The sequence below is a fragment of the Cyrtonyx montezumae genome, unplaced genomic scaffold (genome assembly GCF_038088225.1).
Source record: "Cyrtonyx montezumae isolate F1298 unplaced genomic scaffold, pur_monq_1.0 scaffold_20, whole genome shotgun sequence".
NCBI lineage: Eukaryota > Metazoa > Chordata > Aves > Galliformes > Odontophoridae > Cyrtonyx > Cyrtonyx montezumae.
This window is the reverse complement of record NW_027071937.1, coordinates 2295948-2317614: the sequence shown is the minus strand read 5'-3', so window position 1 is coordinate 2317614 and position 21667 is coordinate 2295948. Positions and strand designations below refer to the sequence as shown.

Here is a 21667-nt window from a genome sequence, read left to right as displayed (position 1 = left end):
ACAGCAATGGTAGCTGCATTATGATCAGAAAGAAAACAATTTCTGTACCAAGCACGTTAACTTCTGAACATACCCTGTAAACAATTTTTTTTATTCCTTGTGCTACATTTTTCCTAAAAGTCTGCTATGCAGTGTATGAATTCATTCCAAACCAACTGATTAATACAGCCTGCACTAGGGGCTGAGGATAAAGACCACAGCATCCCTTAACCAGCCCTGGTTCTCTAGTTGTGCTCCTGACTTTCCTGCTTTGCAATCCTAGGGCTGATGGCAGTTGTGTGATGCAGCACTAAAAGCACTAAATGAACTCTCCCTTCCCAGGTGAGAATTACCTTCCCCTCTCCCCCCACCTTTGTTCTCATTGATTAATTAGTCCAGATAAGTTATTTGTTCCAAGATTAATGATTCTTCTTGTCAGCTTATGGTAGAATTTAATTCAATAGTGTTTTTTTTCCCCTGGACTCGCAGGCAAATTATTGGATACAATGATGAATCTATATATTGAAGTGCCACGGATTTTCAGTTTATTTTCACCATGGTTTTGCTGCAGCAGCATTGGTATCACTTGTCGTGTGCTGGGAATGGAAGCTATTAAAAGCATAATTTATACATGTGAATGAATAGATGAAGAACTTGCTTGATTTCAGACAGCTGCGTGTTGCACTTAAGAAGGATAACCATTATATTTGCAATTAGGTTTGTGAGCGAAGCCTGATCCCTTGCAGGATAGCTATATAGAGAAGGACACAGCCATAAAGTAACTACTGCTGATGAGAATAAAAAGTGCACGCACAGAACATGTCAGACATATTTAATATCCCCTGCTGTTATCTGTTCCAAGCCTTAGGTTCTGGCACACAGATATATTGACCTGCTCAGTCAGTGGCAAGACTTCAATATCAAGATGACTCTACTTCAAGGTCTAATATTTTGTTTGCCTTGGTTTTGATCAATATTAACCTCCCGGGTCAATAAATCTCGATACTTAGCCTCAAGAGGAGTCATTATCTTTCATAGAAAATGATTATTTCTCAGTTAAACCCCACGTTTCTTTTCCCCGCGATTCATCTCTTTCACCTTCACGCTTTTAGCGGCTCTGAGTAAATACCCGAATAAATACTCTCTAAAATACCCGAAGATTTTTAAACCCTGGGCAGCACTGCCCCAAGGTTTTCTGTTCCTCTTATACTATCTGTATAAGCTCTTCATTCTGCTTAGGGACAGAAACAGCACAGACGTGTGACTGAACCCCTAGTCTGTTGATTCCCGCGTGATTTGTACGTGCGTGGGATTCCACTCCCTGCGCGGGACACCGCAATCTTCCCGCCCCCATCCCGCTGAGGGCCGTGCCCGCCGCTAGGCCGCGTCCCCGCGCTCTGCTGTTGCTATGGCGCCGCCCCGCGCCGCCCCGCCCCGCGTCCCAACATGGCGGCGGGCGGCGGGCGGCTGGCGCTGCAGGCGGTGCTGACGGTGCTGGCGGTGGGGGTGGCGGCGCGGCTGTACCGGGCCGGGGAGGACCCGCTGAGCGTGCTGGGGGCCGGCACGGTGCGCCGGGCGCTGCTCAACTCCTCGGCCGCGTGGGTGGTGCAGTTCTACAGCTCGTCCTGCGGACACTGCATCGCCTTCGCCCCCACCTGGCGGGCCCTGGCGGGGGACGTCAAAGGTGAGGGCCCGGCCCGGCCCAGCGTGTGCCCACGCGGAACGGCTGTGGGCGGTCGTTGTGAGGTCGGGCTGCGTGGGGCTGGGCCGCAGCCCGCCGTGCTTGGGGCCTCCTCGGGCGTACGCTGCGGGGCTGGGCTGTGGGGTCACGGCGGGAGGAGGTGAGCTGTGGGGAGCAGCAGCGTGGCTCTAAGGTTGAGGTTTTGGGGCACTGAGCACCGAAATGCTGCTTTCTGCTTGGTCTGTGCAGCCCTTTCCGACCCCAGACCCTTTGGTTGCACAGGCGTGTGCGCTGAGATGCCTTCAGACCGTCAGCTTTGGGTTGCTTTAAGGAAACCAGCCCATTCTGAGCACAAAACAAATAATAGTGCAGTACTGGAGATGCCGCGTGTGGTTGGTGTGGGATCTTGCAGTTCCAACAGAACAGGAATGGATTGGAAGGGGAAAATAATGACCAGGTGATAATACAGAGAGAGTTTTCGTAGCTATGGCGCTGTTCTTTTAAATGGATTGTTGGCCTCAGTGTGTCAGCTGAAGGACACTCACGCTGCTGTGTCTAAATCTGCTCATGCGTTTATTGGCATGTGATGAAGTGTTGTTTTCCATTTGTAGAGCTGTTACGAGGAACCTACAGGGCATGGAGGTGATCTGTACCAGCACTGGGGAGGAGACCCGAGACAGAATTTTGAGAGAAACTGCTCTTATTGTGGATGTGTTAAAGGCTTCCAGGCTCTGCTGTGGCATTTTACCCAGGAGATGCTATCATGGTTGAGGCAGCGGTTCTGATGCACTGATGTGGTTTCTCTTTGAGAGGCAGTGAGGAGCTCTGGCTTCTCTGGTGTTGTGAGAAGCCTTGGTGATGATGAACACACAATGTAAGATCAGTGTTAGGTGTTTGTGGTTTTAGATACACAGAAAGGGAGCTGCCCAGAACTAGGCCCATAGGAATTTGTCACATGCTGGGCCAAGCAAAAACTCAAAGAGTGAGAAGCAGGACTAGCACTGGTTTTGTAGCCTTTCAAACACTTGTTATTTCCATGGCTTTTCTTGTTTGTATAAGCTGTAGCTTTTTCCTTGATTCTTTGTATAAGCTTGCATAATGTTTTCTCCTTTTAATTGGATTTCCTTGTGGCCAAAATAGCATTAGTCCTTGTTTTGAAGACCTGAAAGATCCAGGGAGTGGAGACTGTGAAGAGCTGAAAGTGAGCAGACCTCTTCTAAAAATAAAACCAGGTCGTTTTTATGTCATATTGCAATGGTGTGATGTCTTTGTAGACAGTAATTGTAATTTTTAACGACTTCAGGGTACTTGTTTTCTTACTTATCTGCAGTATATTGCTATAACAAGTTAAAGACTAAATTGCTGTAGTCTCAGTCTTCATAAAGACTTCCATTTAGGAAGTGAGTCGTTAGGTTTGTGGACATTAGCCATATCAGCAAATGCAAATTGCTGTCTGGTGGTGTTTGGCAGCAGAGTGTTTCCATTTCAGAATGGGAATGGATGGGTTTTAGTGAGAGACTGAGAACACTCATGCTTTCATTGGTGGCTTCATCTGAGAGCTGTTTCATTTCTCATCTGTTCAACCTTGGCAATCTCATTGCAAACTTAAAGGTGATGCCTCTGAAAATTAGATGCTTGGAGTTGTTGCTACTGCATTCCTGATCACACATTTAGTTTTATTACAGTGGTACCTAAAAGTGGCTGTTGTGGTTAGTTTTATTTTTGGTATCTTAAATGATGGTTGAGTCTGCCCAGCAGAATGTCTGTGGGCTGGAATTACGTGTAGTGGTTTTCTGTGCAGAAGTCACAAACCCTCGGAGATCCCACATACAGCCCTTGAAACACATGCAGAAATAATCCACTCCTCTGAAGAGTTCTTTTAAATCCAGCGACAGTTTCCTTCCAGCAGAGACATTGCAGTTATTCTGGAAGCAGCCTAGATGTTAAATGTCAGAAGCAATAGAACTATTTAAAAATTCAGTGGTGTTTTCTTTGAAACAAATCTGCACTGTGTTGCCACTGTAGGCTGTGTACTGCAGCAGTTTTCACATCCTTAGAAACAAGGAGCTCCTCTCTAAGCAGAAACAAATGCTGAGCAGCACGCACCCCAGCTGGTGCTCTTTAACCCAAAGTGTTTAGCCAGAGATGCGTTTCCATTGTTATAAGTGAGCGATTTGCATTAGGTTCATAGTGCTTCTATTCATCATATGGAGGAGGATGAAGACAGGTGGAAAAAGGAGGAGTGGTGAAGGTTGAATGAGATAGATACCCAGAAGCCAAACTTTTTTTGTTGTTTGTTTTGTGTTTTATTTGATAAAATGGGCTGTTGCATCTTTTGTGTCGGTGTGAATATGTGCCCATCTGCCTGAGGATGCTTAGAGTTACTGTGGTGCTTGTTGGGCTGTTGGCATGTTCAGCACAACTGAAATTCCCACTCAGCTGCCCTGTCCTCCTTCAAAGACAAGTAAAGGTCAAGCTAAATTTCAGCAGCAGCCAGGCATCCATCTCCCAGTCAGATCTTGAACTTGATGGAGCTTTTGGTCTCTTTGCTATAAAAGCGAATTTAATTTTAGTGCTTTTTTTATTTTATATTTTATTGATCCTTGGGAATTACGGTGTATCTTCAAATTCTGCCCACAGCTGTTTCAGTTCAGCTTAGCTTTAAAAAGTAACTGCATAAGGAATCTCTTGGAGCAGTTCTTCCTTAAAGTGATTGCTGCAGCAGAGCACAGCTGGCAAAATGAGGAGGAAAAAGCTGTGAATGAACTGAAAGCTTTTATTGAACTCATGCAGGCACCTTTATAGAAATACTTTAACTCTTGTGGTTACTCCCATGAAACGTTTATAAAGGAAGTTAGGAAACGTGGTGATGTGGGAACCCAACTATGTAGCACTCCACTTAAAACTCAGATATTTTAGAACCATATCCAGACTGTACCTGAGGAGCACTAAAAAGTAAAGGCAGCTTTCAGTGGGCAGAATGTAAGTTGGGGTAAACGTAAATTGGGGTGAATGCAGCATTCTCAGAGGCCTCCAGATTTGCAAGTTTGGTAAGCACTGAGGCTGTGTGAAAATTAACCGTGTTACCAGGTGCATCAAATGTAGTTTTCTAATTGCCAGCTGTGTGAATGAGAAGCTATTGGGTTCATTGCATTCAGTCAGATATGTCCCACATGCTTACCTTGTGGGCTGCAGAATTGAGTTGGTACCTTCTGTTGGATTGGACCCTATTTCATCTTCTTGGACCTGACTAAAGATCATTTTTAATCCTGTAATTGTCACATGATGTGTTGGGATTCTTCTTATTTACATGCTGCATCTTCAAACAGACAAAAGCCTGACCAGGCAGGAAGGTTTTATGTGGTGTGGATTTCCTTGGGAACCAGGCTAAGCTGTCAGCTGTGGCCGCTTCTGCTGAAAATGGAAATGTGTTTTGGTTTTCAGACTGGGAGTCTGCAATTAGAATTGGAGTGCTGGATTGCGGGGAAGAAGAGAACTATGAGACATGTAAGGAGTATGGTATTCACTTTTATCCAACTTTTAGGGTAAGTGATGTATTTGTTGTCTTTGGTAAATGGTGCGTGTTTTGTGATAACTAAAATCAGAAACTTATTTGCTGAGAGTATTTACTAGAAATTGTGTCACTCTACTCAGATCTTTGGAACTCAGACTGGGGTTAAAAACGATTTTGTGAATAGATAGGTAAAAATGTTTTGTACTGACAGCTGTAAAAACTCCTGAAGACTGTTTGAAACCTGAGCTTTTGTCTTAAACAGTGAGTGACTTTTTAAATCACTAATACTTGTTTTTCTCTTCCCCCATAGTTCTTCAAAGCGTTTACAAAGCAGTTTACAACTGGAGAAAATTACAAAGGTAGGAATATCCTACTGTAAGTGTAAGTTTATTTCCCTTCATTTGAGGAGGGGAGAGGGGGCTGGAGGGGAAAAGTCCCAGAGGACAAAACCAGCCCATGTCTCTGCAGCCTGAGATGCATTTTGCTTAGTCCTGGCTCTGGTGCTTTTTGAACTGTCAACCAGTTTCTAGGCATCCTGAATGTCATTGGGGGAAGCCCTGTTCAGATGTTGACTAACTGAAAGCAGGCTTATCCCCTGTGTCTGACAGGATCACAGCTTGCGGTGGTTTGTCTGGGGACAAAAGTGATGTTGTCCTTTCTAATGGATTAACATTCTAAAGGCCAGAGGTCAGAAGAAGGACCACCTGCACCATTAACCCTTCTTGTAGAATTAGTCTGTAGTTCTACCTGTTACTTCTGGTATTTGTGAGAGCTTCTACATTTTGATTTATTTCTTTGAAAGCGTATAAAATGATCTCACGGGTCACTTATTCCCTTATATTGTTATGTGGCTTTGTAAGGTTACCTGTCCCATTTGGTATGAATGGCACAGCTCTGCAGTTTTTAATCCTTTGTGAGTATCCTCATTGAAAAAAGGTTACCAGAATCTCCCACTGCAACTGCTGTGAAAACAAACACACGTTTGGAATGAAGCGTTGTTTTGAGAGCCCGCAAGGCAGACAGGTAGATTTGTAAGTCTTAACATTTTATGAATTTTGGGGTGGGTTGACAGTTTTTAAGCTCTCATCTCAACATTAAATTGCGATCTTAAATCCGTAGTGCCTGTTCATCAGACAGATAACAGTGCCTCTTTTTCTCAGTCTGAATGTGAGACAAAATAAGAAAGGCCACAGAAAAGTATGAGAATTTATGAAAACTTGCACATAAAGTGCTTGGTACCAGTTGTCTGAAGGACTGCACATTTGTTTACCTTGGGCTCTACAGGAGCAGATCGTGAGCTGCAAACAGTTCGCCAGATGATGATTGACTTCTTGCAGAACCATTCCCAAGAGTCAAGGCCTCCTGCTTGCCCACTGTTGGATCCAGTTTCGTAAGTGCCTTGTTTAAAATGCAGCTAATGTATGCCTGCTGTGTTAATTAAATAAAATGTAGATAATCTTATTAAAGATGAAGTAAGCTTTATTAATTGTTGTTGTTATCAGTACTACTACAAGGTAGTAAAAGGAAGTTCTATGGATAACAGTGAGCTTATTGTATTCTGCTGTGCTAAATGGCTTTTCATTTCTTAAAAGGTCCAGTGATGTTATTTCTCTCTTCGACAAGAAAGCCCCTCATTATACTGCCATTGTGGTTGAAAGCAATAATTCCTACATTGGACGAGAGGTAACGTGTAATTTATGACATAGTGAGTGTGAAAGAATATTATAGAACAGCTGAGTTTTATGATAGTCAAGCAAGAACACCTGTGATTTTAGGTCTGGATTGAAGGATGGTAAAAGTCAGGTCATGTGTTTTTTTGGGATATCATAAAATCAAGTGATTACATATGGTGTTGTATTTAATTACGCAGAAGAATTTGCTTACAAATGTACGCCGTGTCATGTTAACTTCTTCTGTTCCCACTTTAGAGGAAGATTAATTTATCTATTTCATTGTTAGCACAATTATTTTCTTTCAAGAGTAGGAAAATGACAACAAAAATATTGTCAGATGTTATATTTTGTTTTGTTACTGCTAGAAAAACATTCAACTTATCATTCAAATTAGAACTACTAATAGCATACAGTTGTTTTCTCAGCTCTGAGCCACAGAGGAAGTGAAAGTCTTTGATCTTTCCTTCCCCCCCAATAAAATAGTTGATTTGGCATCATTTCACCACTTAATGAGCCTGCTGTTAGCCTAGAGCTGTTACTTTTCTCTTGCTGCCAAGATCTAGAATAAGTAAAGTAAATAAACTGCACAATTATCTAGGTGTAATCTGTACAGAAACATCCAGTGTCTGTGAAATGTTTCTAATTAGATTTGGTGCCAAAATGACTGTGTTGTATAAGTGGAGGAGGCTGCGCTGCCAGGAACGAGAATCACTTTGAGAAGCAGACTGCTTCCAGACATCTGGTTTCTGGAAGCTACTGTTTTGATGCTAGTAGGCAGTACCAGAAAGAAGGTAATGATTATGAAGTTCTCTAGCATTTGCTGCACTGATTTTTTGACTCTTATTTCCCTTTTGTATGGAAAGCAGATTGCCATCTGAGTAAGGAGAATAGAATCTGCTGTGAGAAGGCTAAATATTTGCTAATGTTACATGGAAGTCTTAATTTATAAAATAAAAAACAACATTACTTGCAAGTTTGCAGTATAAGACCTTATAGACAAATGTAATAGAAGTCACAACAGCTGAAGAAAGGAAGGCCATGTGCTTACCACTGATTAAAAGAAGGGTCTTTTAAATTATAAGTTTGAAAGTGAGATGAAGCATAGCAAAGATAATATGGACCCAGAAAGGAGAAATACAGTGGAAACATACTTTGAACTCCTTACACGTATAGTACAAAACATATCCATTGTTGCCTATGGAATATTCCCTGCTTTATTTTGAGGTTTGAAGACATTTCATCATTCATTCTCATGTTTTCTTCAAGGGCAAAGTATCAGAATAGACCAAGCAAAGAATGGAAGGTTGGAGTAAATAATTTCCAGAGTAAACCTTCAGCTGATATTGTTGGTGTTGACAGAATACTCACAGATGCACTTCCTTGGTGAACAGCTTAGGGGTTGATGCACTTTGCTTACTTACTTGTCTTGTCCTACAAGATTGGGTATTCCACCAACAATGTATGTAATTTGTGTTACCTTTTTGTTACCCAGGTTATCTTGGATTTGATCCAGTATGAAAACATTGTTGTAAAGAGAGTACTGAATTTTGATAAGTCTTTCCTAGAGAAACTTGGTGTTACTTCAGTCCCTTCATGCTATTTGATGCATCCTAATGGATCACGTGGATTAGTGACCATGTAAGTAGTTTCTGGCTCAAGGGATCCTAGGGGGATCCACTTAAGCTATAGCAACTGTTTCTTATTGCTTCCTTTTATACAAAATGAGTTATTTTATAATCATTTTTGTACATGTATAATATTGTATCTTGGCATGTACTCAGTACACTGATTCCTTCCAGTTTGAAAATTGTCTTGAGCGCTCTTCAGGAGTTGTTGAGTAATTGTATTTAGTGGTCTTGTTACACAGTTTGCTCTTTTGGAGTGCTTATAGTACATAGAGATGGGCTATGCCATTAGGAATGGCATGAAGTGTTATGAAAGAGAATTCTGTGGCAGCTAGATATAACCTTTGGAATGCTTGACTAAGTAACAAGATTATTTGATGGCAAAACTTTCTTTGAAATATAAACACTACAGAATTGCCTAACTGGAAATAGGCAACTGCTTGTTACTGGGCGTTGTGTATGCTGATAGCTATGTGCTGTTCCTGATGCAGTGTTTCATTATAAAAATATACAAATTTACTTTGGATGTTTTGTTAATCCACGATGAAAGCTGATCTGAATTTTGTCCATTTATGCACAGGCTGAAGCCCCTACGGTCCTTCTTTTCTTCGTATTTGAAGTCACTGCCAGGTGTAAGAAAAAAACTTCTTTCACCACTTGAGCTACATGCTAAAGAAAATAAAGAGGAGAGCACAGAGATCAAGCCGTGGAAGGATTTTGATAAGTAAGTAATACTGATTTCCAGATCAATGCTTGATTATTAAAATTCACTTGCAGTTTCTTTTTGCCACATAGGACGCTGCTCTGTCATAATAAAGTTCTAGTGCAGAGAAAAATCTTCTTTCTTTCCATCCCAGGTGATGTAGCTTGATTTGAATAGGTTGATCACGCTTTATGGTCTTTATTCTTCTGCAGGATAAAATTTAAGACATTTATTCTTAATACTGGAGAAATTATGGCCCCAAATGTGAAGGCAGTGCTTCAGCTTGATCTGTTTCTTGGTATGTTGAGATAACACTGAATTAGTTCATTTCCAGAACCAAGTTTACAGCTTCTGCTTAACACAGGTAACATTTCTATGTTTGTGAGCAATGTTTCAGTTAGTTCCCTGAAGAAATACCAGTAAAGCACCAAGCTATAGCACATTTCTGTAGAAAACAATTATTCTCTGTGTATACTGTAAAGTAAGCAGTGCCCACTAAAAGTGCTCGACAGATAGAATACAGTAGGAAATGCTAAAGTCACTGTGAAAGATGTTTATCAAATCAAATCTGCTGAGGTTTATCTTTACCCTCTTTGCCCCATTCTCTGTTTGAGAGAAGGATACAAAGGCTTTATGTGGAGATAATCCCTCAGCATCTTTAGATGGAAAAGATACAGGGCTGAGTGCTTTCATTTTGTACTTATTTTCCTTTTTTGGACACTATTAGTGTCATCTTCTTTCAGTGACTATTATAAAATATTTTACATTCAGCATTCAAAACAACTTAGTTAAACGTAGCTGCTTTCCAGCAAGCCAAAATCTTGCTGATATGAATCTGTGGTCCAAGTATCTCTCAAATGGGCTTTTTGTGGGGGAACCTTATGCACACAGATGGACCTCTGTTTAGGAAACTTGAAGTGAGCAGAGTTTTGCTTCTTTTTTTTTCCTTGATTAAAGTGAGTACTTTTTGACATATCTCCTTAGTTATTATGTCTGTACTTTGAGTTCTTAAGAATGTAGATTATCTTGCATTTTAATATATGTTATTTCATTTATGTGATTTTAGAGGTGGAGACAGCTGATTTCTTGAATGATTATCCTTTTTCACTTGGCTTGGAAATGATGCTGTGAACTCTTAGAAGTTCAAACAGTGGTTTTTTTGTTTGTTGAGTTATTTTGCTCTGTATGATACGATGTAAAGGTTGTACTCTGAAAACACTGAAAGATAGGGTGTTCTACCTGATGCATTTTATCTGGAGTACCTCTTGTTGTTGTAAAGATATTCGTTGTGAGAATGAACTGTTACAATCTTTAATTTACTTTAGATGTTTTACTTGTACCTGTCATGAGATTGTAGGTAAGAGTGGATGTAAATAAAATTAACTGTTAAATTTGTATGCAAAGAGCCTGCAGCACTACTGCTGTGTTTGAGAAAGGATTTCTAGGTTCAGTCCCTTTTAACAATGATTTTTTCCAGTCTTGCTTGCAGTTCTGCTCTGCATCATCCATGTTGGTTAAGCAAAAGTCTCCCTTTGGTAGCATGTAATTTTACTGTTTGTGTTGGATTCTGGAGAGAAGCTGAAATAGTGCACAGAAATTACCTTGATGACGATGTCAGGTTTGTAATGTTCTTTCAAGGTGAAGCTGGCTTCAAAAAAAAATTCTCAAGTGTGGTTTTGCTGTCTAATCTCAGAGCAAAGTGACAGAACCACTTCAGAAGAGTGCAGTGGGTCTCAATGAACTTGACATGAGCACCTGAAGCAACCACTGTATCCTTCTGTGCGTGCTGAAGGATATACTGCAATCATTATGGAGTGGCAAACGTAGAGATTTTAATGACACCTACTATATATCAATTTTACCTTTGTGACTGATGAGAAAATGAGTGAAAGAGCCCTGCTGCTTCATAATGTTATATATGTGTTTCAGATCAAAGCTGTACATGGCTGACCTTGAATCTGGATTGCATTACCTGTTCCGAGTAGAGCTTGCTACGCACAAGATGCTTGAGGGAGCTGAGCTGAAGACCTTCAAGGATTTTGTTACCATCTCTGCCAAGGTACGTGCTTCTGCTCCTTGATTATTTTAAGGAAAAAAAAAATGACTGTTAACATAGAATTTATTATGTGATGTAAGCCTCTCAAAATGCCTTTCAGAATATATTTAAATATGTGCCTTCCCGATAGCTTACAAAATAGTTTTGTTAATTTCTCTGTGTTGTTTTTGAGTTGCTTTATACTGTTCTGATATCCTTATGAGCTGAAATGTATTTTAATTTCATCTCAGAGAGCTCAAATCTGAATAAAGGTTTAGCAGTCTCCAGCATATTGAATGAGTGCTATAAATATGGTGCATTTATCAGATTTTTGAGATAAATAGCTACTTTAACTCAGTGAGTAAAGGTATTCTTTTCATTTTTTTAATTTTCTAATTTGTTATTGCATGCTTGACAAATAGTGTTCTGTTTAGAAATTTCTAACTCCAGTCTGAATTTTGAATGTGATTGAAGTAGAATATTTAAAAAATGAAGATGCTCAGACGTTACACTTGATAATATGTGATGTAACTTGGGAAAAATTGAGATTTGACTTTGTAGCATCAGCCTGAAGCAGATTCTCTGCCTTTACTTACTGAACAACAACTGCTTTATTTAAAATATATGAACCAGTTCCTGTGTAAGGAATAATAATGTATGTTCTATTCCCAGCTATCTGGGTGTATCAGTCAGACAGTTTCTTGCCCCCCTGTGGCCATCAGAGGTCAGAAATCTCTAGCTGGCCTCATTTCTTTAAGAAAGTGTAGTGGTAATCTTTCCATCATATTATCCCTAAAATATCCTCTCTTCTTCCTGATGGCTCCTGACCAGCTTATGTCATTTGCTTCCCTGGCTATTAGTGCATAAATGGGGAATGCTGTTGCATGCTCATCTCCAGACTGCCATTATATGTGCAGGGACTCCTGTCCTTCATTTGCACTCTTTTGTTATGTAAAGCTTTTCTCTTGGTCCTCATTCACAATTCCCACGTATTTACATGTGGACTGTTTACATTTGAGGCAGTCAGAGTGCTAAGTTTGCAGTGTTGGTACCACAGTTATTTACATCTTTTTGCAGGCTCACGGCTCTACATTTCAAAGTTTAACTCTGTGTTTTGCTTTCCTTTTTAACTAAGTGGCCAGCAATCAATCCATAACAACAGCTTTTAGAGTCAGGACTTCCAACACTTTTTATCATATCCTCCTACTGAACAGCATTTTAAATGGTGACAGTTGTAAATCCAGAGATATGATCTCTGGTCCTCTGCAGTGGAAATCTTCATTGTAGAATTAGATATTGCTTTCCTTTTTTTCTTCTATGAATATATCTTACCAGAGACACTCTGCAATTATTGTCTTGCAATTATTGTCTTTAGATAGTAAGGTATGATATTTTGGGATTCCTACAGGACTAAGTGTGATTATAGATGCTGTCTGTAGTACAGAAGTATGCTGTTTTAGTCATATAATTGGACAGTGGCTTCAAAGGGGATAATATGTGCAGAGCATCTTCTGACATCTATTAAATGTATTTAAGACAGCAGATACACAGGGACTTTGTTTCCCCATCTGCTGAAATACTGCTTCCTACAGAAAGTTACTATGAAGATGTGCGTGCTCTACTGAATTCTATAGTAAATACAACAATCAAGCAAGCACTTCTAGTGTATAATAAGGACGTGACCACTGATTTACAGATCCTCATGTTTGCAAGTTAAGGTAATCACCATTTCCAAAACACTTTGAAAGTCACTTTTACACATATGAAAAGGAAAGTTATTTTTTGAGGCAACTGCCGTTATCAACATTTACAAAAACCATAATAAAAATACTATAAGAACTAGTCATTGTGGTTTATATTCAAAGGGTGAGAAAGGAGTTCAGCCTTTCTCAGGTCTTATGCTCCTTAAGCTGTATGCTGAGCTGAATTACCTTCATAGAAAATACTGTGTAATCTATCAAAGGTTGTTCTGATTGAAATCGAGCATCTTTGTGCTGGTTAACATCTTGTAAATGTAGTGCATTAAATTGTGAGTTATTGTGAGATGACTGATGAGCTGATTTACTGATAAACTGAACAAGTGTTTGCACATAACGAAGGAATATCTTGTCTATTAAACTTAATTTATGCTTTTCAAAGACAAGAACAACACATTTAGGTAAACATAAAGCTGTCTTGCTGCTAATGAAACTTCTGCTTTAAAATTATTGTTATATTCTTTTTTTGTTTTGTTTTAATTTCCTCAGCTCTTCCCTGGCCGCCAGCCTGTGGTGAAGTTGTTAGAGACCTTGCAGGAGTGGCTGGTGAGCCTTCCATTAGACAAAATCCCTTATGATGCTATTCTAGATCTGGTCAACAACAAAATGCGGGTAAGCTGTTACTAGTTTCCAGTGTAAAATACAGCATTAGTAAGGGATAAGATTCTATATAAATCTAAGGCATCACTTACTGATGGTCCCTCGGTCATAATGGAGTTATAAGAAGGTTAAAATGAAAATAAAGTGAAATCAGTGCCAGAAAAAAAATCCACATGAAGAAATTGGAATGAGAGGATGGAAGCAGACAGTCCTGGTGCAGTTTTATTAGGGAATGTAGTGACTGCTCGCTCATATCAGCTGCAGACTCTGAGATCCCCAGCAGAAATTTTTGCATTGGCTTTACTTGTAATGCCTACCATCAGCAGAATTCTCTGAAGCTCAGAGTTTAAAAGGTGGGAAATTTATCCATTGAAGGGTAAATTGTTCTTCACTGTTCCTAAAGCACTTTTAAAGTTTAATTTCCTGCCATGCTGTGGTCCTGACCAGGAATCCCATCTCAGTTTGGTAATGCATAGCATGGTGATGGAGCTGTATTTGCACAGAAGTTGACTTGAGTCTTTCTTCCCATGAAATGGGATTGCTGTCTGGAATTTGGAAAACAGATGTGTGTTTTAGGAATCAGAGATGAATCATTGGAATGAAATCCTGTGCAAGATTTTCATATCTAATAGTAGTTCTAAGAAGAAATAAACATTAATTTTACATCTGATCCTCTTAAGATGTTACAGCTGTGAATTCCATAGATCACACTGAGTGATACAGAATTTTTATTGTGCCCATGGAAGCTGTAACACAGCTTACAATAGTATGTGTGTTTTGTTTTCATACTGTGCTTAAAAAAAAAAGTCTCTACCAGTTAAGCTGCTTAAGGTATTCTGGCAAACTAATCAGACATCCCTGATGTGCATCTTGGCAGGTTTACCATCACTGACTGTGTACTGTATGTCATGTAATGTGTTTGTAAGATGGGTGAGTTTAATAATGGTGCTTCGGAGTGGAGTATCATTTCCACAAATGTTGAAGTTAATTTTGGTCCCTGTGCTTCATATGTCTTTAACATGTATTCTTTTCAGATTTCAGGGATATTTCTCACTAAGAGAATGGAGTGGGTCGGATGCCAGGGCAGCAGGCCAGAGCTCAGGGGCTATACTTGTTCCCTTTGGAAGCTGTTTCATACCCTAACTGTGCAAGCGGCACTGCGACCAGCAGCTTTGTTAAATACAGGTGAGTGGCAGATTTGTGACGTTCTCAAAGGGGGAGACAAATACATGCAGCAGTTCTGCTAGGCAAGAAAAAAAGTAATGGATTTGAGCAATCTTTTTCCTGTAAATTCTCAGTCCACGTTCATGGACAGTGGCTTTCCAGGCTCAGTTTGCAGGCTTTTGCCAGCAGGGGTCAGAGCGTAGCTTTATTGCAGTGGAAGGCTGTGAGAGAAAGTGTGTCAGTTTGTCCTTGCTTAGAAATGTGGTAAATAAAACTAGGAAAGTACGTGACCCTGGAGAAGAGAGCAGTAAAACAGGAAGGAGGGGGAGAATTTCAAAGGAAGAAATTCTGAACCACCTGAAAAGGGAGGAGGACTGTCCAGGTTATGAGGTTGCACTGTTAATTTGAGAAGAACCTGGACAAGTGTTACCTAGTTCTTCTGTTATTTTATTTCAGAAATGCAAGGTTTCAAGATGGGTGCTGTTTTCAACTGAACTGCCATAATACACATTAATTGTTGCACTGTTGCAGTGCACTCATTTCTTTGCAAGCACTTGGTAAAATCCCTTGTTTTTAGACTTGAAGAAGGATCTTTTGAATGAGTGTTAATATTCTGATGTTGGTTCCTATTTAAGAAACATTCTGCATAGGTACATAATGTCCTCTTAGCACAATGGAAAGAAAATTAATGGCAAAATATTGCTCTTTGTCTGATTTTTCTCCTGTCAGGACAGTGCATTGTTTGGTTTTTGTTCCATTTAGTTTTTTTCAATTTCAAGGCTTTTAAAATCTTCTGCAAAGAATGCTGGATGGTGTGTTAGTGAGGACGTGGTAACTCAGTCATTTGCAGTTTTCCAGTTGTCAGTTGTACATGAAATATGTACCTATAATTTGAAATGCATATATATGTTTATCCAGCATCATTTGCAGTCACAGTGAAAAACTCAATTCTCGATGTTGAATGCACTGCAAAATAGGTGTACTTTGAGTAGCTTATCTTGTTGTCCTGTAGTGTTTTTTTTTTTTTCCTCTCATCTTGCCTTGTTTTGTTTGTTATTCATGGGACAATAGGCTGAATCCCTTTAATTCACAGGGCTCTGCCTCATGAGTTTTTTTTTTGTGGTGTGTTAGCTGTGTGTGCAGCAGCACCATGCAGAAGTTGAATTGCCCCTTTCTGGGGCAAACTGCTCAAACTGTTCTGATCAAACTGAAAAACGTCCTTAATATCTAGGTATAGAAAATTGCATCTTAAATTGCTTCCACGTTCCAAGCTTCAGTCAGTCTGAAGTTAAAAACACACTGTAGAACCTGAGAACTCTTCAGCACACTTAACCATCGATTTAAATCGGGACAGATATGTGATGATCACTTCTTATGGTGAAAGAATTGGGTCAGTCTGAGACTGTCGGATTATGTCTTGGGAGGTTTTCCTCTCCTTATTGCTTGTTTAAATCCCATCTACTAAAAAGCATGATGTACTCCCTAATCCTTCCCACCACAGGTAGGGTTTTATGGTTCTTGTCCACTTTAAAGATTAGGGTTACCCTGAATTGCTGTAGTTTGGGAGGAAAGAGAAAAGGAGGATTACACGATGATACATGGCAGATGTTAATAGAAGATTCATCTCTGGGCTGATAAAAGAAAAACAAACAAAATGAGCCATTTTGCATTTGTTTGTTTCCTTTCTAAACCAGCTGGATTTTTCTTGACAGTTTCCACTCCTTGCAGAGTCTGGCAGCCAGCGTAAACCTACTATGGTTTTCTTGATAGAATGTTTTTATTGGTTTGTATCTGATGTGTTTTAATGTTGAATTGTGTAATTTGAAGCTGCAATGAGATGAACATCAGGGAATCCAGAGGAGCTCTGGGCACAGAATTGTTCACTTCAGAGGGCGGATAAAAATCATTGCAGAAATCTCATCCTGGTCGTCCTTAATTGTATGGAAGAATTCTCAATTAATGGGGTCTGTTAGTGTGGATAAGACTTGCTTGTAGATTTTAAATATGTATATGAATCCTTTTAATCTGCTGCTAAATTTGAAAGCCCTCTCTAGAAAATGAATTTTGAAGGGAACCTCAAGAATGTAACGTCACTCAGGAGAACAGATACAATTAAATTGCAAAATCGAATCTGTTCTGCATAGAGGTTTTTTGCTAGCAGTTATTTTTCAGTGATTTTATTCCTAAATTCGTTGTCAGTATATGTGGTAAAACTCTTTTGTCTGAAATTCATTTCAACTTTTCAGAAAGGCTTTTAGCCTTTCTTGTGATACTGTAATTTAGTCTGCTGTAGTCTCCTAGCCTTTATTTATACGTGCCTCTTCGATCACAGATATGAAGTGTCTGAGCAGAACTTGTTTGCTTTTCATTGGTTTTAGTAATGCCTCTGCTCTAAGTAACAGTGTGCTATGACAGTCTTCATGTGTTTCTTACATAGGCAGCAGATAAATAACCTAACAGGTCTGAATAGTTTTTCTAAGGATTTTGCTCAGAGAAACAGTGCATGTACATCACTGCCAGAATGGGATGGAAGCTCTGGAGCCCTTTACCATATCACCTACAAACCTTGTGCTGTGAATTCCTCCCACGTGGATGTGTTCAGCTGCAGCAGTCAGTAACTCACTCAGCCTGTGACACTCTGAGATGTTTAATTTGACAAGTGTTTGGTTTTGGTGCTGGCGATAGCACGCGTGCTATGGATACCTTTAAATGAGAAAGGAGGCAGTTCTGTGCATCTGGAGGTGTCCACAGCCACGGGATGAGATGAACATTTCCTTTCCCTGTGGTTCTCTTTCAGGTGTGTTATGCATGGCATGCGTTGAAGCTGTGTTTGTCCTGGTGGTGCTAAATGCATCTCTCCTCTGCCTTTCCAGGTCTTGAAGACAATCCCCAGACAGTGCTTCACATCATGCGGAGATACATTCATCACTTCTTTGGATGCAGGGCTTGTGCTCAGCACTTTGAGGAAATGGCTAAGGAATCCATGGACTCGGTGCAGACCTGGGACAAGGCTGTTCTCTGGCTCTGGGAGAAACACAATGTAGTAAATAACAGACTTGCAGGTATGGAAGGCCCTGCTTAGGAAAGCACACACCTGGTAGCTGTGTCTGAAAGACAAGGCTGTGCCATCTCATAGTGTAGTTTGTATTGGAACAAATAGGTTTGAACAAACAGCAGCTGCTGTCCCAGCTGGATGTTCCTCTATGAAACGCTGACTTAAGACCAGCTCGGTAATTACGTCAGTGTACAAGGTTACAAACCTTCAGGGTGTTTGTATGCAGAGTAGGACTTACAACATCTCAGTCTGCTGTAACTCTGAAGACCAACCTGGTAACTGTTTCATGACTGAGAAGTGCATACCCGTGAGATACACTCCAGTGACACAGTTCCTCTCTAATGGCATACAATGAAAATGCTTCTCAGAGGTAGTGCTCCTTCTGAGGTGTCACCTGTGGCTTGATGAGATGCCGAGTACAAATCAAAGCCTTCTCCAAAAGGAGCAGTGCAGTTCAGCTGCTTACTTAGTGGATAAAAATAATTACATTTCTTTCTGTTACAGTTTAAGCAGATGTTAAAACTCATCTTCATTTTGTTCTGAAAAAGATGCTGTGGAGGAGAGGGTGATAATTGAAGAGGAGGCTTTCTCAGGATAAAAGAGCCTAAACTATTATCAGATCAACAACCAAATAAAATAGAATTGCCAAATGAAGAATATCTGTTTTCCCCCTCCGCCTCGATTGCTGTGTTTTCAGTTGGACTAAAAATGCAGTTAAAATACTGGGTTGTGTTTAATCTGTTCTGTTATGGGGATATCAAATAGCTAAAGCACTAAAGAAAATTGGTTTCTCTTTGCACTTAATCCTCGCCTACTGTTATGGATCTGTGTAATGTAGCAGTAGTTACAATTTAAATATGCTACGTTGTGTTTATATTGTAGTTGGGCTGAATTCCCGAGATTTATTAAGTATTAAATACTGTTGTGAACAGAAACAGTTGTTCTCCTTTCTCTAAGAAGGAAGAAGTATATGGGGAGGTATTAAAAAAAACAATCATCCCTTAATGTTTGCTACTGTTGCCAGACTGAACACAGGGAGAAGTCATCTTGCTCACTTGGAGTCCTCCCTGGTGGAGCAGTATGCTTCTGTGGAGCATTCAGTTCCTGGAAAACTCACATGGATGTTGATTGAAGTGATAGAACAGCTGATTAAAATACTCTTGTAGTGAGAAGTGTAAACATGCTGGAATAAATAACGATGTCAAATAATGCATTTTTAAGTTTGCTAAGATTTCACTTTGGGACGGTGACTTCTTTTAGTCCCTGAAAGCTGCATCTGTATTCCTGGTGTTATATTCCTGGTGTTACATGCAGCTTTCAGGGAGAAATGATGTCTGAGTGGTTGATGGCACAGGCCTCAGGTGTGGGTTATGAGGTTGCTCTATGTAGCTATGCCCTACTGAGTTGCCTCCTGTTGCTTTAAGGTGCACGAAAGGTATGGCATCCTTTTTGGCAGGGAAACACAGAGTACAGTAAATTTTGTTTATAATCTTAGCATAAGTTGTTTTTTTTTCCTGTTTTCTCTACTGAAACAAAGTGATTACTGAGTGATTTTTTGTTGTTTAGGACATTTGAAAGGCAGATTTGTGCTCTCCCATTTGAACAGCAGAGATAAATATTTGTAACTGTTCTAAACAATATCTTCTTCAAAATCTGGGGAGATCTCCTGCCTTGAAAAAGGACAAAGAAGAAAATAACCATCTATATTTTTTTCTGAGATAGTGTAATCATTAGTGTACTAACAAATAATTGCTTCTGCTGGCAGAGGCTTCTGTTTTAAAAATGACCTCCACCCACGTTTTAATTTGTCAGAGCAAAGCACAGTGCTGATTTCAGTGCTCAGCTCCTTACCATCAGCACTGAGCAGCCAGAGCTGTGAGCATCTGATGCGTTAAAGCTGCACCTAGTTGTTCAGCATGATACAGTATGATGAGATGCTGAAAAGCAAACTGCAAACACCTTAAACATGACTGTTTTTTAGAGTATGGAAAAGTTGGCTTTGGGAATGAAACAAGCCAGCTTAGGACGGGGTAAGTCACAACATAGGGACGTGAAAATAGTGCACATCATTGGCCTTGGAGCAGCTTACTGCAGACCAGGCTGGAAGATTAAAGAGCATCCAGTGCAAAGGAGCATTTGTTTCAAACCATTACTCAAATTAACCCCTGAAGGCCCAGCTGTGGTGGTCTTATCCCTTCTAACACCACAGCACTGTGGGATCCTGTTGTATTAGGATTTGAACACTGCATCTTTTAGTGAGAGAAAGGGAAAATAGTTGATAGCATTTGTGCCCTGGGAGAGGAAGCAGTGCTTTGGAACAACCAGCACCTGTCAGGAAAGTCATGAATTGCCTCATTTGTTGGTGATTGCCTTTAGTTTAATGCAAACATGGCTGTGCTGTGCTGGCTTTTGGGGTGACTTTTTGTTTGTGGTTCATGCTGAAGTGTCTGATGGTTCAGTTTGTCTCGTTGGTTCATTTCTGATTTATTTTTTCCCTTCCTCTCCATCAGGGGATTTGACAGAAGACCCAAGGTTTCCCAAAGTTCAGTGGCCAACTCCAGACCTCTGTCCTGCGTGTCATGAGGAAATGAAAGGGTTGCACAGCTGGAACGAGGCCCAGGTCCTGCAGTTCATGAAGCATCACTACGGCAGCGAAAATATTCTGTATAGATACACTGAGAGCCAGACAGAGTCCAGTGAAACTGAACTGAAAGATGCAAGGGAGGAGAACGACAAAAGCTTACTGGAGAAACCAGGTGGAAATAGAGAAAACGTGGTCCTGAACCAAGAAAACTTAAGAGATTCAGAATCAAAGCTGTTCAATAAGCTAATGGGGAACCACGGGCCTGTCAAGGACAGCAGTAAAGGTGCATTTGAGTCTGCCAAGCATCAGGAGAGCAGGCAGTCTGTAATTTTCTTAGGGATTGGGTTTTCCAACATAGACATGAGTCTGTGTGTCGTCCTGTATGTAGCATCATCCTTATTTCTGATGATCATGTACTTCTTTTTCCGCATGAGGTCCAAACGGTGGAAGGTGAAATATTATCGCCCGTCTGTATAAAAGCTGGCATGGGAAGCAAAGGGTTTTATTTTTTTGTTGTTGTACGTGGCTGTTCAGTACCAGATACAGCTTTAATATTTATGATCAGGGATTTTATATACAATATTCCTTGTTTTAAAACCCTTTCTTCCCGAGTCGTTTCACGAGTGTTCTAGCTTAGTACATGGCGCTCGCTGTAAGAACCCTAATCTTTCACCCTGAGGCACACAGTGCTGCCATAAAATACCCAGTGAAGGAAGTGTTGCATTTTTCAGTGAAGATTTTTTCCATGGCTTACACTATTTACTCATTTGCAGAGTAAGCATGACATTATGCCATCAGCTGTGGCTGGTTTTGGAAAGAAATGGGATATTGTTTTGTGCACATCAAGCCAGATTTATTCTTTTTAAGATTTGTCCAGAACTCATTTTATTTACCAGCGTAGGTCATGAGATCTACCTTAAATCAATCCTGAACCTCTGTGACTTTCTCAAGTATTACTCACACTGTGTATACAGAGTGGAAAGCACTCCATCCTCAGGCAACTCTTCCATTCCCTGTGCACTGCAGCCAAGGATGTGCATCCCTCTGTGAGGATGGGAGGCCTGGGGTGGGCATTGTGCATCTCTGCAAGCCCCCTGATGGGGTTTGCTGATGCCATCAACCCTTTAATGGGAGTTCAGGTGTAAGCAACAACCAACTGAGGCCCCGTGCTCTGTGTGTTCCACTGCTGGCTCTGAGGTGGTCTGCACAGGACTTGGGGCAGCCAACTTCTGCTGTGTGGGTCAGGAAGGATTTTAACTGTAGGTGAAGAGCTCTTCCACTCTGGGAGGTGGCAGCA

At 40.5% G+C, this 21667-nt stretch overlaps 1 protein-coding gene across 1 annotated transcript; it reads left to right on the top strand.

The window, feature by feature from the left end:
* The first annotated feature begins 1388 nt into the window (after positions 1-1388).
* QSOX2 (quiescin sulfhydryl oxidase 2) lies at positions 1389-20868 on the top strand. The gene is made up of 12 exons (XM_065737337.1): positions 1389-1663; positions 5105-5205; positions 5485-5533; positions 6459-6564; positions 6767-6857; positions 8340-8485; positions 9053-9196; positions 11105-11234; positions 13457-13579; positions 14602-14752; positions 17605-17793; positions 20297-20868. The coding sequence occupies exons 1-12, from the start codon at positions 1426-1428 to the stop codon at positions 20845-20847; spliced, it is 2019 nt and encodes a 672-aa protein (XP_065593409.1). The 5' UTR covers positions 1389-1425; the 3' UTR covers positions 20848-20868.
* The last annotated feature ends 799 nt before the right edge of the window (positions 20869-21667 follow it).